Here is a 19,439-nt window from a genome sequence, read left to right on the forward strand (position 1 = left end):
GTTGATACATTAGGAGCACTGGATATACAATTGTTCAACAACTAAATATTTAACCAGTTGCCAACAAAGGCACAAATAGCAACTTTTTTTACACAGTGCATGAACTAATTCAAGCAGCATAAATTAGATAAAGAGGAATCATAGATGCTGAATGTGTCAACTTTGGTCCCAACATTGCTAAAAAAGACATCATTATTTTCCTTTTTTGTTCCAAAGTTACAAATGAGGAAACAGAATCACAGGAGCCTCTGTGGACACACACTAGCAGTGTGCTCTGTAGATTGGCACTAGCTGCATTTGTTTTTCTTCTTTGGGTGTAGCTCCAGCGCCGATTTGTACTGTCGACTCTTTGCCCTACCCTTTGTAGTAGACCTTGGAGGATCCCTGGGCACAAAATCATCAGAAACTTGTGCAAGGGATGCAGCCTCCAACGGGGCAGTAGGACCGTCACGATCACCTGTGTAATAATCATATAAAAAGTTTAGTATTTTTGTTATTGTGCAACCAGCACTGATGTTCTGTGCAACCACACAGTACATTTTGTGCAACTAACTGGTTGCTGTGTGCAAGTTAAGTTGAAAAAAACACCTGCAGTAGCACGGCCTGTCATGGTACTTGGATTGTAGTCGCCTATGGGCAGAACATGAAAAACAAGTTAGATTTTTAGCTTGATCCTCAAACTAACACAACGCACGCAACTAGGCAGCATGTTCTGTTCAACTAGGCACTATGATATGTGCAACTAAAGTCACTCACTCTAGTTTTTGTTTTGGAGTCGGTGAAGGTACTAACCTGGGTGATGAGCCCCCTGAGTCCTGCCTGTAGGTCCATTGGGAGTAGCACAAAGTGCACTGCTAGTTGGGCCTGGCAGGGGAGGAGGTCTTTGAGGGTTGGCATCACCTATAGGCAGAACAGGACAAACAAGTCAGTTCTGTTTATCTTTTTGATGCTCGAACTAACACAGCGTGCGCAACTAGGTAGCCTGTTCGATGCAACTGAGCACCATGATGTGTGCAACTGGAGTCACAGACCTAGTTTGATGGGGAGTTGGGGGCAGGTAATTACCTGGACGACGAGCCCCCTGAGTGCTGCCTATAGGGCCATTGGGAGGAGCAGCGGGGGAGGAGGTGGCGGAGGATGCCGTGTACAGCTAGGAGGGGGAGGAGGTCCTTGAGGGTTGACATCACCTATAACTGGAAAAATAAGTTAGTTGTGTTATCTTGATGCTTGAACTAACACAGCGTGCGCAACTAGGCAGTATGTTCTGTGCAAGTGGCTACCATGGTGTGTGCAACTGGGCACAATGATGTGTGCAACTGAAGTTACACACCTAGTTAGATCAAGAGTTGGGGCAGGTAATTACCTGGATGATGAGCCCCCTGATTGCTGCCTGGAGGTGGAGGAGGTCCTCGAGGGTTGCCATCATCTGATGGCCCCGTTGCAGCAGTCGGTTTTTTCCTTTTCTTGGACTTGTTCAGGTGGCCGATCTCGGTACGTGCTGCACGCATATGCTTGTATACAATAGCTTGTGCTGGATCAGAACCACTCGCAAACTTTGCTAGTTTCCGAAAATCGTATATCATGTTCCTCTCCCTTATCTGCTTCTTTGATTGAGGAGGCATTTCATCCAGTTGCTCATAACCAGTCGCTGGCGCACTAGGTACAGCAGTAGGTGTCCACCGTCTTAGCAGGTACCTTTCCGGTATGACATCAACGCCAACATGGGTGAACACCTTGAGGATGTGGCAACAGAGGATGCCGTCCTTGTCCATTTTACAGCACTCACACAAATAGGAACCCTCCTCCACCCTTGCCTGCACCAAGTAGTTTCGAGAACCATATTTCGCAACAAATTCCTGGTTCGGTCTGAGCTCAAACACATCAGCACCAACTTGGAATGCATTATAACATCCAATCAGCTCAAACTCTTCTCTGAACTTGCGGTAAAGGTCTCTAGTATAGGTTTTGTAAGCTTGCTTCTCTATTGGGAAGTTGGACCACAACTCAATCTCAAGGTGTTCTATCCTGTAATCATTGCAGCCTTCCTTGGCAAGGATGTGGTTCTGGATTTTTTCATATTGCTTGACGAAGTTCAGCATTGAGTTGTGTGGGTTCACATATCTTTTCAGGACGGCGTTGAATCCCTCACTACGCTGTGTAGACTGGAGGAAGGGGAAGAACCTGTGGGAAATATGTCCTAGAGGCAATAATAAAAGCATTATTATTATATTTCCTTGTTCATGATAATTGTCTTTATTCATGCTATAATTGTGTTATCCGGAAATCGTAATACATGTGTGAATAATAGACACCAACATGTCCCTAGTAAGCCTCTAGTTGACTAGCTCGTTGATCAACAGATAGTCATGGTTTCCTGACTATGGACATTGGATGTCATTGATAACGAGATCACATCATTACGAGAATGATGTGATGGACAAGAGCCAATCCTAAACATAGCACAAGATCGTATAGTTCGTTTGCTAGAGTTTTCCAATGTCAAGTATCTTTTCCTTAGACCATGAGATCGTGTAACTCCCGGATACCGTAGGAGTGCTTTGGGTGTACCAAACATCACAACGTAACTGGGTGACTATAAAGGTATACTACAGGTATCTCCGAAAGTGTCTATTGGGTTGACACGGATCAAGACTGGGATTTGTCACTCCGTATGACGGAGAGGTATCACTGGGCCCACTCGGTAATGCATCATCATAATGAGCTCAAAGTGACCAAGTGTCTGGTCACGGGATCATGCATTACGGTACGAGTAAAGTGACTTGCCGGTAACGAGATTGAACGAGGTATTGGGATACCGACGATCGAATCTCGGGCAAGTGACATACCGATTGACGAAGGGAATTGTATACGGGGTTGCTTGAATCCTCGACATCGTGGTTCATCCGATGAGATCATCGAGGAGCATGTGGGAGCCAACATGGGTATCCAGATCCCGCTGTTGGTTATTGACCGGAGAGCGATCTCGGTCATGTCTACATGTCTCCCGAACCCGTAGGGTCTACACACTTAAGGTTCGGTGACGCTAGGGTTGTAGGGATATGTATATGCAGTAACCCGAATGTTTTTCGGAGTCCCGGATGAGATCCCGGACGTCACGAGGAGTTCCGGAATGGTCCGGAGGTAAAGAATTATATATAGGAAGTGCTATTTCGGCCGTCGGGACAAGTTTCGGGGTCACCGGTATTGTACCGGGACCACTGGAAGGGTCCCGGGGGTCCACCGGGTGGGGCCACCTATCCCGGAGGGCCCCATGGGCTGAAGTGGGAAGGGATCCAGCCCAAAGTGGGCTGGGGCGCCACTTCCCCTAGGGCCCATGCGCCTAGGGTGGGGGAAACCCTAAAGGGGGGGCGCCCCCTTGCTTGGGGGGCAAGCCCCCCACCCCTTGGCCGCCGCCCCCCTAGGAGATTGCATCTCCTAGGGCCGGCGCCCCCCCTAGGCCCCCCTATATATAGTGGGGGGATGGAGGACCTCTCATCTTTGCCTTTGGTGCCTCCCTCTCCCTCTCCAACACCTCCTCCTCCTCCATAGAGCTTGGCGAAGCCCTGCCGGAGTACTGCAGCTCCATCACCACCACGCCGTCGTGCTGCTGCTGGAGCCATCTTCCTCAACCTCTCCTTTCCCCTTGCTGGATCAAGAAGGAGGAGACGTTACGCTGACCGTATGTGTGTTGAACGCGGAGGTGCCGTCCGTTCGGCGCTAGGATCTCCGGTGATTTGGATCATGTCGAGTACGACTTCCTCATCCCCGTTCTTTGAACGCTTCCACGCGTGATCTACAAAGGTATGTAGATGCAATCCAATCACTCGTTGCTAGATGAACTCCTAGATGGATCTTGGTGAAACCGTAGGAAAAATTTTGTTTTCTGCAACGTTCCCCAACAGTGGCATCATGAGCTAGGTCTATGCGTAGTTCTCTTTGCACGAGTAGAACACAATTTGTTGTGGGCGTAGATGTTGTCAACTTTCTTGCCGCTACTAGTCTTATCTTGCTTCAGCGGTATTGTGGGATGAAGCGGCCCGGACCAACCTTACACGTACGCTTACGTGAGACCGGTTCCACCGACTAACATGCATAAGTTGCATAAGGTGGCTGGCGGGTGTCTGTCTCTCCCACTTTAGTTGGAGCGGATTCGATGAAAAGGGTCCTTATGAAGGGTAAATAGAAGTTGACAAATCACGTTGTGGCTTTCAGGTAGGTAAGAAAACGTTCTTGCTAGAACCCTATTGCAGCCACGTAAAACTTGCAACAACAATTAGAGGACGTCTAACTTGTTTTTGCAGCAAGTGTTCTGTGATGTGATATGGCCAAAGTTGTGATGAATGATGAATGATATATATGTGATGTATGAGATGTTCATGCTATTGTAATAGGAATCACGACTTGCATGTCGATGAGTATGACAACCGGCAGGAGCCATAGGAGTTGTCTTTATTTTTTGTATGACCTGCGTGTCATTGAGAAACGCCATGTAAATTACTTTACTTTATTGCTAAATGCGTTAGCCGTAGTAGTAGAAGTAATAGTTGGCGAGCAACTTCATGGAGACACGATGATGGAGATCATGATGATGGAGATCATGGTGTCATGCCGGTGACAAGATGATCATGGAGCCCCAAGATGGAGATCAAAGGAGCTATGTGATATTGGCCATATCATGTCACTATTATTATTTGATTGCATGTGATGTTTATCATGTTTCTGCATCTTGTTTACTTAGAACGACGGTAGTAAATAAGATGATCCCTCATAATAATTTCAAGAAAGTGTTTCCCCTAACTGTGCACCGTTGCGACAGTTTGTTGTTTCGAAGCACCACGTGATGATCGGGTGTTAGATTCCAATGCTCACATACAACGGGTGTAAGACAGATTTACACATGCAAACACTTAGGTTGACTTGACGAGCCTAGCATGTACAGACATGGCCTCGGAACACAGAAGACCGAAAGGTCGAACATGAGTCCTATAGAAGATACGATCAACATGAAGATGTTCACCGATGTTGACTAGTCCGTCTCACGTGATGATCGGACACGGCCTAGTTAACTCGGATCATGTTATACATAGATTACTGGAGGGATGCCTATCTAAGTGGGAGTTCATTGAATAATTTGATTAGATGAACTTAATTATCATGAACTTAGTCTAAAAAATTTACAATATGTCTTGTAGATCAAATGGCCAACGTAGTCCTCAACTTCAACGCGTTCCTAGAGAAAACCAAGCTGAAAGATGATGGCAGCAACTACACGGACTGGGTCCAGAACCTGAGGATCATCCTCATAGCTGCCAAGAAAGATTATGTCCTACAAGCACCGCTAGGTGACGCACCTATTCTCCCTGTAGAACAAGATGTTATGAACGCTTGGCAGGCACGTACCGATGACTACTCCCTCGTTCAGTGCGGCATGCTTTACAGCTTAGAGCCAGGGCTCCAAAAGCATTTTGAGAGACACGGAGCATATGAGATGTTCGAAGAGCTAAAAATGGTTTTCCAAGCTCATGCCCGGGTCGAGAGATATCAAGTCTCCGACAAGTTCTTCAGCTGTAAGATGGAGGAAAACAGTTCTGTCAGTGAGCACATACTCACTATGTCTGGGTTGCATAACCGCTTGACTCAGCTGGGAGTTAATCTCCCGGATGACGCGGTCATTGACAGAATCCTTCAGTCGCTTCCACCGAGCTACAAGATCTTTGTGATGAACTTCAATATGCAGGGGATGGAAAAGACCATTCCTGAAGTATTTGCAATGCTGAAATCAGCAGAGGTAGAAGTCAAAAAGGAACATCAAGTGTTGATGGTGAATAAAACCACTAAGTTCAAGAAGGGCAAGGGTAAGAAAGCTTTCAAGAAGGACGGCAAGGGAGTTGCCGCGCCCAGCAAGCAAGCTGCCGGGAAGAAGCCAAAGAATGGACCCAAGCCCGAGACTGAGTGCTTTTATTGCAAGGGAAGTGGTCACTGGAAGCGGAACTGCCCCAAATACTTAGCGGACAAGAAGGCCGGCATCACGAAAGGTATATGTGATATACATGTAATTGACGTGTACCTTACCAGTACTCGTAGTAGCTCCTGGGTATTTGATACCGGTGCGGTTGCTCACATTTGTAACTCAAAACAGGAGCTGCGGAATAAGCGGAGACTGGCGAAGGACGAGGTGACGATGCGCGTCGGGAATGGTTCCAAGGTCAATGTGATCGCCGTCGGCACGCTACCTCTACATTTACCTTTGGGATTAGTTTTAAACCTTAATAATTGTTATTTAGTGCCAGCTTTGAGCATGAACATTGTATCAGGATCTCGTTTAATTCGAGATGGCTACTCATTTAAATCAGAGAATAATGGTTGTTCTATTTATATGAGAGATATGTTTTATGGTCATGCTCCGATGGTGAATGGTTTATTCTTAATGAATCTCGAGCGTAATGCTACACATGTTCATAGTGTGAGTACCAAAAGATGTAAGATTGATAATGATAGTCCCACATACTTGTGGCACTGCCGCCTTGGTCACATAGGTATCAAACGCATGAAGAAGCTCCATGCTGATGGACTTTTAGAGTCTCTTGATTACGAATCATTTGACACATGCGAACCATGCCTCATGGGTAAAATGACCAAGACTCCGTTCTCAGGAACAATGGAGCGAGCAACCAACTTATTGGAAATCATACATACTGATGTGTGCGGTCCAATGAGTGTTGAGGCTCGTGGTGGCTATCGTTATGTTCTCACCCTCACTGATGACTTGAGTAGATATGGGTATGTCTACTTAATGAAACACAAGTCTGAGACCTTTGAAAAGTTCAAGGAATTTCAGAGTGAGGTTGAGAATCAACGTGACAGTAAAATCAAGTTCCTGTGATCAGATCGTGGAGGAGAATACTTGAGTCACGAGTTTGGCACACACTTAAGAAAATGTGGAATAGTTTCACAACTCACGCCGCCTGGAACACCTCAGCGTAATGGTGTGTCTGAACGTCGTAATCGCACTCTATTAGATATGGTGCGATCTATGATGTCTCTTACCGATTTACCGCTATCTTTTTGGGGCTATGCTTTAGAGACTGCCGCATTCACTTTAAATAGGGCTCCGTCGAAATCCGTTGAGACGACACCGTATGAATTATGGTTTGGGAAGAAACCTAAGCTGTCGTTTCTAAAAGTTTGGGGATGCGATGCTTATGTCAAGAAACTTCAACCTGAAAAGCTCGAACCCAAGTCGGAAAAAATGCGTCTTCATAGGATACCCTAAAGAAACTATTGGGTATACCTTCTACCTCAGATCCGAAGGCAAGATCTTTGTTGCCAAGAATGGATCCTTTCTAGAGAAGGAGTTTCTCTCGAAAGAAGTAAGTGGGAGGTAAGTAGAACTTGATGAAGTATTACCTCTTGAACCGGAAAATGGCGCAACTCAAGAAAATGTTCCTGAGGTGCCTGCACCGACTAGAGAGGAAGTTAATGATGAATCATGAAACTTCAGATCAAGTTGCTACTGAACTTCGTAGGTCCACAAGGACACGTTCCGCACCAGAGTGGTACGGCAACCCTGTCTTGGAAATCATGTTGTTAGACAACGGTGAACCTTCGAACTATGAAGAAGCGATGGCGGGCCCGGATTCCGATAAATGGCTAGAAGCCATGAAATCCGAGATAGGATCCATGTATGAAAACGAAGTATGGACTTTGACTGACTTGCCTGTTGAGCGGCGAGCCATAGAAAATAAATGGATCTTTAAGAAGAAGACAGACGCGGATGGTAATGTGACCATCTATAAAGCTCGGCTTGTCGCTGAGGGTTATCGACAAGTTCAAGGGGTTGACTACGATGAGACTTTCTCACCGGTAGCAAAGCTAAAGTCCGTCCGAATCATGTTAGCAATTGCCGCATTCTATGATTATGAAATATGGCAAATGGACGTCAAAACGGCATTCCTTAATGGTTTTCTTAAGGAAGAATTGTATATGATGCAGCCGGAAGGTTTTGTCGATCCTAAGAATGCTGACAAGGTGTGCAAGCTCCAACGCTCGATTTATGGGCTGGTGCAAGCATCTCGGAGTTGGAACATTCGCTTTGATGAGATGATCAAAGCGTTTGGGTTTACGCAGACTTATGGAGAAGCCTGTGTTTACAAGAAAGTGAGTGGGAGCTCTGTAGCATTTCTCATATTATATGTAGATGACATACTTTTGATGGGAAATGATATAGAACTCTTGGACAGCATTAAGGCCTACTTGAATAAGAGTTTTTCAATGAAGGACCTTGGAGAAGCTGCATATATATTAGGCATCAAGATCTATAGAGATAGATCAAGACGCCTCATAGGTCTTTCACAAAGCACATACCTTGATAAGATATTGAAGAAATTCAATATGGATCAGTCTAAGAAGGGGTTCTTGCCTGTGTTACAAGGTGTGAAATTGAGCTCAGCTCAATGTCCGACCACGGCAGAAGATATAGAAGAGATGAGTGTCATCCCCTATGCCTCAGCCATAGGTTCTATTATGTATGCCATGCTGTGTACCAGACCTGATGTAAACCTTGCCGTAAGTTTGGTAGGAAGGTACCAAAGTAATCCCGGCAAGGAACACTGGACAGCGGTCAAGAATATCCTGAAGTACCTGAAAAGGACTAAGGAAATGTTTCTCGTTTATGGAGGTGACGAAGAGCTCGTCGTAAAAGGTTACGTCGACGCTAGCTTCGACACAGATCTGGATGACTCCAAGTCACAAACCGGATACGTGTATATTTTGAATGGTGGGGCAGTAAGCTGGTGCAGTTGCAAGCAGAGCGTCGTGGCGGGATCTACATGTGAAGCAGAGTACATGGCAGCCTCGGAGGCAGCGCATGAAGCAATTTGGGTGAAGGAGTTCATCAGCGACCTAGGAGTCATACCCAATGCGTCGGGGCCAATCAAACTCTTCTGTGACAACACTGGAGCTATTGCACTTGCCAAGGAGCCCAGGTTTCACAAGAAGACCAGGCACATCAAACGTCGCTTCAACTCCATTCGTGAAAATGTTCAAGATGGAGACATAGATATTTGTAAAGTACATATAGACCTGAATGTAGCAGATCCGTTGACTAAACCTCTCCCTAGAGCAAAACATGATCAACACCAGAATTCCATGGGTGTTCGATTCATCACAATGTAACTAGATTATTGACTCTAGTGCAAGTGGGAGACTGTTGGAAATATGCCCTAGAGGCAATAATAAAAGCATTATCATTATATTTCCTTGTTCATGATAATTGTCTTTATTCATGCTATAATTGTGTTATCCAGAAATCGTAATACATGTGTGAATAATAGACACCAACATGTCCCTAGTAAGCCTCTAGTTGACTAGCTCGTTGATCAACAGATAGTCATGGTTTTGTGACTATGGACATTGGATGTCATTGATAACGAGATCACATCATTAGGAGAATGATGTGATGGACAAGACCCAATCCTAAACATAGCACAAGATCGTATAGTTCGTTTGCTAGAGTTTTCCAATGTCAAGTATCTTTTCCTTAGACCATGAGATCGTGTAACTCCCGGATACCGTAGGAGTGCTTTGGGTGTACCAAACGTCACAACGTAACTGGGTGACTATAAAGGTATACTACGGGTATCTCCGAAAGTGTCTGTTGGGTTGACACGGATCAAGACTGGGATTTGTCACTCCGTATGACGGAGAGGTATCACTGGGCCCACTCGGTAATGCATCATCATAATGAGCTCAAAGTGACCAAGTGTCTGGTCACGGGATCATGCATTACGGTACGAGTAAAGTGACTTGCCGGTAACGAGATTGAACTAGGTATTGGGATACCGACGATCGAATCTCGGGCAAGTGACATACCGATTGACGAAGGGAATTGTATACGGGGTTGCTTGAATCCTCGACATCGTGGTTCATCCGATGAGATCATCGAGGAGCATGTGGGAGCCAACATGGGTATCCAGATCCCGCTGTTGGTTATTGACCGGAGAGCGATCTCGGTCATGTCTACATGTCTCCCGAACCCGTAGGGTCTACACACTTAAGGTTCGGTGACGCTAGGGTTGTAGGGATATGTATATGCAGTAACCCGAATGTTTTTCGGAGTCCCGGATGAGATCCCGTACGTCACGAGGAGTTCCGGAATGGTCCGGAGGTAAAGAATTATATATAGTAAGTGCTATTTCGGCCGTCGGGACAAGTTTCGGGGTCACCGGTATTGTACCGGGACCACCGGAAGGGTCCCGGGGGTCCACCGGGTGGGGCCACCTATCCCGGAGGGCCCCATGGGCTGAAGTGGGAAGGGATCCAGCCCAAAGTGGGCTGGGGTGCCACTTTCCCCTAGGGCCCATGCGCCTAGGGTGGGGGAAACCCTAAAGGGGGGGCGCCCCCTTGCTTGGGGGGCAAGCCCCCCACCCCTTGGCCTCCGCCCCCCTAGGAGATTGCATCTCCTAGGGCCGGCGCCCCCCCTAGGCCCCCCTATATATAGTGGGGGGATGGAGGACCTCTCATCTTTGCCTTTGGTGCCTCCCTCTCCCTCTCCAACACCTCCTCCTCCTCCATAGAGCTTGGCGAAGCCCTGCCGGAGTACTGCAGCTCCATCACCACCACGCCGTCGTGCTGCTGCTGGAGCCATCTTCCTCAACCTCTCCTTTCCCCTTGTTGGATCAAGAAGGAGGAGACGTTACGCTGACCGTACGTGTGTTGAACGCGGAGGTGCCGTCCGTTCGGCGCTAGGATCTCCGGTGATTTGGATCACGTCGAGTACGACTTCCTCATCCCCGTTCTTTGAACGCTTCCGCGCGTGATCTACAAAGGTATGTAGATGCAATCCAATCACTCGTTGCTAGATGAACTCCTAGATGGATCTTGGTGAAACCGTAGGAAAATTTTTGTTTTCTGCAACGTTCCCCAACAGAACCTGTGTTTGAAGTAGCACGGCACCCAAGTTGACCTGTATTCGTACAACTTCTCAAAGTGCGTGTGTGTCATAGCCTCATACTTCATCATTAACCCAGCCCAATTCTGCTCAAACTCGTCTATAGTGAAGCTGAAGTCAACACACTTGTTGAAATCATCAGAGAGTCCTGGATTCCGGCACAGCAGCCAACCAACCTTTTCTTGAGCCTTTTTCATGATGTGCCATCGACAACAGCGGTGCACGGTGGTTGGAAAGATGCTCTGTATTGACTGCCTCATCGCACCATCCTGATCGGTGATGAAGTTGTCAGGAGGTTTGCCATCCATAGCCTCTAGGAATGCTCCAAAGACCCAATCAAAGCTCGATGCCAACTCCTGCCTCACAAACGCGCAACCCAGCATGAAAGATTGGCCATGTCGGTTTATTCCTATGAAGGGCGCGAACGGCATATTGTACAAGTTGGTCATGTAGGTGGTGTCAAACGATATGCAATCGTGGTACGCCTCCGCATAAGCTTTTCGAGCTAAGCCGTCCACCCAAAATATGTTGACAACTCTGTCCTCTTCATATTTCACCTTATAGAAGAAGTCTGGATCGGTTTTTTGTATATCCTTGAAGTGCGCAATTGTCTCAATCAGATCACCCTCCTTTGTGTCATCTCTACGGAAACTTGTACAAAGATTTGTTATTGCCTTTGGTCCGAATGGCACCATCATCTCAGATCCATAGAACTCTGCCATTACATGCATCATTCGTCCTGCATAATACAAAAACAAACAGTATATCCTTTTTTTAGTTGCACAAATGGCACATCCAGCTGCACAGTAATAGGACACGTGTTGGCACAGAAGATAATTGCAGGAAATGGACACCTAGCTGCACCTTTTTAAAAACACTTTGCAGTTTTTGCATACAGGACATTGTGTAGTTGCACAGTAAAGACAATCTAGGTGCACAAGAAGCACCAAAAGTGATATACAAAAAGCATGGGAAGTTGGACACCAGTTGCACAGTTAAGCCATTTCAGTTGCACAGTAGTACCATAACAGTTGCACACTGGACTGCCTAGAGGGAAACTTAATTCTTCAAGGGATATAGAAAAACACCACACCTGTAGTCAAGTTGCAGTTATACAAGATGCGCAGAAACTCCTTTTCATCAGGTGAGATACCTTGGTGGGATCTCAAGTATTTGGACAATGATGGTTTGTTCACAAGCAGATGATTGTGGTCACGAACAAAGTGCGTCACCTCCCATCGCCCATCTATCAGCTTCACCAACATTTTCTCCTTGCATTCAGTCTGCTTTATTGTCTCGCGTTTGCGCTTCTTCTTCTTCTTCTTACTAGTACCAGCCTCCTCTTCAGCAAATATTGGAGGTTCTTCTTCCATCTCCTCATCATTGTTAACAGATTTTGGATCTAGAATAGGGTCCAGGACAGGAGGAGCCTCAGCTCCTCCATCATCAGCTTTGGGCTTCTTGAACTTGTTGCAGCAAAACTGTTGTTTTATCAATTCATTGGTGCGGGTTGTCCGTCTAGAGGTGTTCATCTTGATAGAGAAACCCATCCGTAGTGCGTAGCTGTTGTAGTGATCCTTAGCAATTTGAAGGCTGTCAAACCTCATGCCAACATAGGGTTCCATAGGTTGAGAACCAGCCTCATCCTCTCCTTCTTCTACTTGCACAGCTCTGTCAACAGCCCCAGCTTCTAGCTCAGTCCTGGTTGGACCAGGAACATTTGCCTCGGTTCCTGTGTCATCAAGAGTATGGCTCTCTGACTGCAAAGACACCACTACAGGGGCACCACGAGCTGATGACTGGCCTGCCATATTGTCATGGCCCGTAGGGTTACCATCACGACTTGCCTGCATGTAGTAAACAGATCGACCATTTTCTGTCCAATTTCCTTGTTGTATGTTGGGTTGCTGCTGATCCATATCACGAGGAAGCTCATTGAGTGTTTCAAACAACCTAAAAACTTAGTAAATAGGCAGTTGCACACCATTTTGTGATAATCTTAGTTCCAAAAACAACATGACTGTAGCATAATCTTTTATTATAACAGTTATGAAATTTTTTGTTTGCACAGATTTGTTATGTTAGTTGCACAGTTTGTAGTAAATAACTGGCAAAAGCATGACTTCTTTTTGCTACAGAGTTTTTCTGACTTTCCCCTTTTTTGTTTTGTTGTAATGATCTATAGGTTTCCGTTTCGCAAGGAGCTCTTTTCAGATTTTTCTGCACATAATTGGATGCTACATTTGAGAAGGAAAATCCAGGTGAAAGAAGAAAGAAGAATTGGAGGACAGATTATAGTTATATGTTTTTCATCGTCGTTTATGTTTCTAGTTCTGGTATATTTGAACATATTAATATGGTTTGCAATAGGTGTGGGACCAGAATATATGCGTGGGACAAGATTATATGTGTGAATATGTTAATATGGTTTGTGGCTTCATTAGCCATGGACAAAGTTCTTGTGCTTTTCCTGTTGCACTACAGATTTCTGGTTTTCGCTAGAATAGACGTCTCAATTGCCAGGATGCATCTTTGCACTTGGCCAGCATACATATCTAGTTGGACATTCAATGTTTTTAGTTGGCTAGAATAGATGTCTCAGCTGGCCAGGTTGCATTTATTTTAGTTTTTGGCCAACATGCATGTTCAGTTGGACAGTTAATACATTCAGTTGGCTAGAGATGTCTCAGTTGGCTAGGATACATTTTCTCAGTTTTTTGCCAACATGCATGTTTAGTTGGCCAGAAAACATGTTTTTTATTTGCACATATACTACCGTTTTCCCAAAGTGTTCACTCACAAACATGTATTGCGAAATATACATGTTTACTTGGCCAGGATACATGTTTAGTTGGCCGGGATACATGTTTTTTAGTTGGCCAGATAACACGTGGGGTACAATGCATGTTTTAGTTTTGGCTAGCATGCATGCCGAGTTGCCAGAATATATGTTCAGTTGGATGGGATGCATGTTCAGTTGCACATTTATGAATTTTTTGTTGCACATATCTATTGGGCAGTCAATTTTTTGTTCATTTTGCAAACAATAACTATAAGTTGGTAGAATGCATGTTTAGTTTTTGGCTACAATGCTTTGTTGAGTTGGCTTTAATCATGTTTTAATTGGCCAGAGAACTTGTTTTTAGTTGGCTTGTTTAACACATCCAGATGGTAGAAACTTGTCTGGCATGCATCAAGTAGTTTTTGGCATGTTTAACACATCCAGCAGTAATATTAAGTAGGCTGGTGTGATGTGCCAGATTCACCTCTTTTTTGAAGCAGATTCTCCATGGATCCATGAAGAAAGGGGTTTACATATGCCTATGCAGTACAAGAAAGGGGGAAGTGAAGAGGTGCAGAGGGGGCTTACCTGCTTGATCTTACTGCCTGGTATGGCTCTGACCACCCTGCCTTTTAGATCTTGAAGCAGCTCATTCTACTTTGGGGCTCCCATGGCGGCTGTGTAGGAGGAGGAAGAAGGGTTGGGGGCGATTTTTGTTGGATCTGCTTCTGACGTGGAGAAGAAGAAAAAGGCAGCGTGGGAGGGGCTGAGACGTGGGGGCGAGCGGGGGCATGGGTGCGAGCTGGGGACAGCTGGCTACGTGGGCGCTCGATCGGTTTGTTTGGTGGCCGGTCGATCGGTCTGTTGCCTTCCTTCTCTGTTTCATGGGGACAGAGGGTTTCCTTTTTCAGCCGGCCGCTCGGTTGTACTAGTGGGCAGCCGGCCGCCCACTAGACACGCCCAACAAAAAAAGTGGCCCGCCCCTTCCCTGGCCTAATGACCATAACGGGCCAACAAACAAGAATGGGCCGGAAAAAAAGAACGACGGGATGCAACAAGCGACAGCGACAGAGGCAAACAAAAGATCAAGATTTTTGCACAAGATTACAACAAACAGATTCAATGGCCAGAGACTTAGATGCGACATCCTTAAATTTCATCTAGATGTGAGTTAGCAATTCCGAATGTTTTTTCTTTTTTTGCTTTGTCTGCGTCTCGCTCGTGATTTCGATTTGTTTGCATCCGGATGACATGAACTCTCTGGTTATCCTAGTGCTATAAGATAATACAAGACGTGATCATGGGATGACATCGTGTAATTGGATTTGCCAGAAAGGAACTTCGTGTGAGAAGAAGAGACCAACAAGCCGCCGCCGCAGCTAATCTTGACCTGAAGCCAAAGCTAGCCCGATAAGACGAAGCACGGAACATTTTCATCCGGGAATCGTGTAAAGTAGTACGGCCTCCTTTTTTATACGGTGTAAACTTTGTGTACATGAATGGCTAAATCTAGTGTGTTCTACAGTACCACGTAGTGATTTCTCAATAGTTACTACTCCGATGCCCTGGAACATTTCTGCATTACACCTAGCGAAAGCATTTTTTATTCTACTAGGCCTGGATGAAGAAGTGGTTCCCGGAGCCGAGGTCGACCGTGACGCTCTGCGAGACGGAGGTGTTGAGCGAGGGGTGGCTGACGGTGACCTTGTAGTCGCCGTGCGCGACCTCGGCCTGGAAGTAGCCCTGCTCGTCGGTGGTGCCGGTCTGCGCCGCCGTCCTCCACTCGGCGAGCAGCCGGTCCACCACGTCCCCCTGCGGCAGGTTCCTGAAGTTGTTGTCGGTGAGGCACATGACGTAGCACCCCTGCGGCCGCCACGCGGACCAGAGGATGACCCCCTGCACCGCCGGGTGCGCGTACGCCTCCCGCAGCACCTCCTCCAGGTGCTGCGCCTGCGACGGCCCGCCGGCCACGTCCACCTCCGTGAGCCACACGGGGAGCCCGATCTGGGCCAGCGAGTCGAGCGCGGCGCGCATGTAGGGGATGTTGGGGGTGGTGAAGTGCCCCTCCAGCCCGATGGCCATGCCGGCGCCGTTCTCCGGGTAGGACGCGATGATCTGCCGCAGCCGGTCCACGTACCTCCCCGGCGCCGCCGCCATGTCCCCGGGCTGCTCCAGCGTGTTGTAGTCGTTCATGAACATGAGCGCCGACCCGGCGTCCAGCAGCCGCGCCGCCGCGTAGAAGGCCGTGGACGCGTCCCACCCGAACTGCCGCTCGAAGAAGGAGTAGTGCAGGTTCTCGTTCACCACGTCCCACGCGATCACCTGCCCGGCGTACCGCGACACGAAGGACCGGATCCGCCGCGACGCCGCCGCCAGCAGCTCCGGGTAGGGGAGCGACTGCACCCACCGCGGCTGCTGCTTGGGGTCGTCCCAGAACACGTTGTGCCCGCGCACCCCGATGCCGTGCTGCTTCGCCAGCGCCAGCATCGCGTCCGGCACCGTGTAGTCCTCCCGCCCCGGCGCCGGCTCCGTGCTGTACCACTTCATCTCGTTCTCGAACGTGGTCACCGTGAACCGGGACGTGAACCACTGCTGGTACCCCGGGTTGGTCAGGATCTCGCGGCTCATGGCCGCGCCCAGAGGGAAGCTGCTGCGCACGTTCTCCACCGACACCTCCGCGCCCTGCAGCGGGTTCCCGCCGGAGTCCTTGGCCTGGAGCCTCACCATCTTCCTCCGCACGGCGCGGGTCGACTCCGTCCGGTGCGCCGCCCACTCCTCCTTGCTGAACGGCTTCAGCGAGACACTGTCCACCCATATGTCCACCGTCGCGTTGCTCTGTATGCATGCACTAACACGCTATTAATCAACTCAATGATTTGCCCGTTAATTAGCACGTGATAACTAATTGATGATGGAGCGTATTCGGACCTCGAAGTAGATCTCGGCGCGTCCGGCGTTGGCGGCGGTGAACCCGCCCTTGAGCATGGACCAGCACCCGGGCTTGGCCACGGCGCCGCCGACGTGAACGAAGTCGTCGGCGGTCTTGACAACCGCCCACACGTCGGCGGCGGCACCATGGCTCACCTGCAACCACGCGGACAGAGTGTAGTGCGTGTCGTTCTGCAGGTACACCTTCTGGCTGACGCTGTGGTACGGCCGCGTCCGGTTGCCCGCCACGGCGTACCGGTTCCCCGTGGCCACCGACGCGCCCTCGGCGACGCTGCCGTAGCCGAAGGCCGACCAGCCCCGGAGGCCGGCGCTGAAGTCCGGGTTGACGATGAGCCCGCCGCCGTAGTGCGGCTCCATCGGCTCAACCAAGCACTGCATCCACCTCACACAAGTCAGACGACCGACGTATACTCTGAGAATAATAATACAATTTGTGCATAGTAGTATATTTTTAGCTGGTTTGAGCCCAGTGCCCGAACTAGACTATCTCTAAAAAAGAGGCGCCTGTCTAGAAGTCGACGCGAAACAGATTTCCTGGTTTAGGCCGGGTAGAAACTAGACAGACCCGGAAATTGATCCTGCCACCCGGCTTTTACCGTCCGCCTTTCCTGGTTATTTCTATTCTATCGGCCAGTTGCGGCATGACCGCCGTGCACAAGTTTCATCTACTCGGCGTCCATATTGCTTTCGTCTTGGGATATGCAGATGCTTTGCGTTGCCTAATCAGCTGGATCAGCAGATAATCAAACACTAACCACTAATTTCAGATACTTTCCGCTTGCTTTGACTGTATCCATTATAGTATTATTATTGTATTATATCACAAAGACAGCATAAAGACAGACAAAAACATAGAGAAGTAGACCCAAAGAAAATTTATACATTCTTCCATAGTCCAGACCAGTTCAGACTATATGTGCATGATTTACGGGGTTTTGTTTTGAGGTGTAGCCAACTTCTCTAACACGTCTGCGCACTGCACTAGGACGGCCGCTATCGTGCATGGCACTGGGAAGCATATTAAGGTACGTACTACTAGGTAAGAGAGAATTAAGGACATTCCATTTTAACTTGGGCGGGAAACCCACTGGCCCGTTTTAACTTGCGTGGCAAATTAACCCCGTTGCGTGAGGAATAACGACGTGGCCCATGCATGGTAATCTCCTCTGCTAACCCAACCTCGTGCTTAAAAAATCATCTGCCCTTGTACATGGGTTATCTATGCTATTGCAAACGTAAGGGTCGAGTAATTCTCCTATGAGAGAATGAATGAATGGGTGGATGGGCTTGCCTCGACGCTTGCGGAAGAATCGTACGGGAGAGACTTCACCATGGAACCTGAATGGAAGCAAATGGTTAGCCAGCTGCGTTACAAAGAAACCACGTCGATTTCTCATGGAATGCAACTATCCGGTTGATAATTGGTTCATAGGTTCAAGGATACACGGCAGTAGCTTGCAAAGTGGTATAGCAGATTGAATCACTCGCATTGCGTACCTTCCATTAGAGCAGCAGCCCATAAGAGCAAGAACACCAGCTTCTCCATCGTGGTAGCCATCGCCGTCGGTCAGCAGTTCGTGCTCTGCAGTAAGCGCCAACCAGGGCAATGGCAATGAGGAAACAGAGCACAGAGAAAGAGGAATGCAGGGCAATGGCAGATATAGATAGAGGGTTTACCCACCCCCTGAAGAGACCAAGGCACTTGCTCAAGAGCGGCAGTAGGTAGAGGAGGAAGAAGAGGCAGAGGTAGACGACGGTCCAGTCCACGCTCACACTCGCGCTCCCTTGCTCTGTTCCCTGGACATCCGCACCAACGATCTTTGCGTGGCCTGCCGCCCGAATTTATAGTGGGAGGGCGGGCAACAGCAACACCCCCCGCGACGGCGACGGGGCCAAAAGATTATGATATCCGTCGCGCGCGCGCGCTTTGCTTGCTGGCCGCGCTCACCTCACCACCCGCACGGGAGGAGATCGAGCTTGCCAAGCAAGCGCGGCCGGAGGGGTGCTGGATGCCGATCCGTCGCCCGCCCGCGCAAGACACTTGGCCTTTCTAATTCTCCACGTACTGCTCCACTCTAGTTTTTCTTTTCTGTCTAGCTTAGCCGGTGCCTACGAATGCGAACTCTCTCTCTCTCTCTCTCTCTCTCTCTCTCTCTCTCTCTCTCTGTGTGTGTGTGCGCGCGCGCTTTGGTAGTGGCATTCAGATTTCAGAGCATTCAGCACGGGCGGCTGCTGCTATTGACGAATTGACTGTGCCGTGCATTGACGCCTGTGAGCCGCATGTGAACCGGCTAGCGTCGTCTACGGGGCCGAGGGGTTCACGTGGAGCCGGAACAAGAAACTTTTACAGCGACTGGCGTTACATGTGGCGGCGACAGGGAATTCCTCAGAGGAGGCGATTCGATGCCGGCGCGCCCGGCCCGGACACGCGGTCAGTGGCCGTGCATACGACGCCTATGCCTATGCGGAAGTCCAGGTCGACCGATCGATCGTCATGTGAATCCGTGGGGTCGGTTTTAATAACCTATATATGCACGGCTGCTACAAATGTCCGCCCCGAGCTGCTAGGGGCCGGCTCGTGATGCGGTTGTATTCAGAATGCTGTGCGCTGGGCACACTACCGTGGCAGAAAAGTGCGCGCGCAACAGGCCAAAAATCAACATGTGAATGTGGTACTGCAACGAGACACCGCCGATCAAGAAATGAATGTCCTTGCTGCCGCCGCCCATCGTCACCGTCCCGTTTCGTTCCGTCGAGGGC

The 19,439-nt window shown here is 48.5% G+C and overlaps 2 protein-coding genes across 3 annotated transcripts; both read right to left on the reverse strand.

Annotated features, from left to right (window-relative positions):
• Nucleotides 1-287: 287 nt before the first annotated feature.
• On the reverse strand, nt 288-12,785 carry LOC147976468 (protein FAR1-RELATED SEQUENCE 5-like). Its single transcript, XM_087520868.1, has 5 exons — nt 12,042-12,785; nt 10,931-11,687; nt 1,364-2,181; nt 793-900; nt 288-457 (listed from the first exon to the last, which is right to left on the reverse strand). Exons 1-5 carry the CDS (start codon nt 12,757-12,759, stop codon nt 288-290), a joined length of 2,571 nt encoding a protein of 856 aa, XP_087376994.1. The 5' UTR covers nt 12,760-12,785.
• Nucleotides 12,786-15,179: 2,394 nt separating this feature from the next.
• On the reverse strand, nt 15,180-19,352 carry LOC125527074 (endo-1,4-beta-xylanase 5-like). 2 transcript variants are annotated; one of them, XM_048691648.2, is made up of 5 exons: nt 18,361-19,352; nt 18,177-18,261; nt 17,971-18,017; nt 16,659-17,051; nt 15,180-16,565 (listed from the first exon to the last, which is right to left on the reverse strand). In XM_048691648.2, exons 2-5 carry the CDS (start codon nt 18,235-18,237, stop codon nt 15,342-15,344), a joined length of 1,725 nt encoding a protein of 574 aa, XP_048547605.1. In that variant the 5' UTR covers nt 18,238-18,261; nt 18,361-19,352; the 3' UTR covers nt 15,180-15,341. The 2 variants fall into 2 exon arrangements, with proteins under 2 accessions (XP_048547605.1, XP_048547606.1); XM_048691649.2 differs by having other exon boundaries at nt 18,357-19,352.
• Between the last annotated feature and the right edge of the window lie 87 nt (nt 19,353-19,439).

The sequence above is a fragment of the Triticum urartu genome, chromosome 4A (genome assembly GCF_056163025.1).
Source record: "Triticum urartu cultivar PI428250 chromosome 4A, HENAU_Tu73, whole genome shotgun sequence".
Lineage (NCBI taxonomy): Eukaryota > Viridiplantae > Streptophyta > Magnoliopsida > Poales > Poaceae > Triticum > Triticum urartu.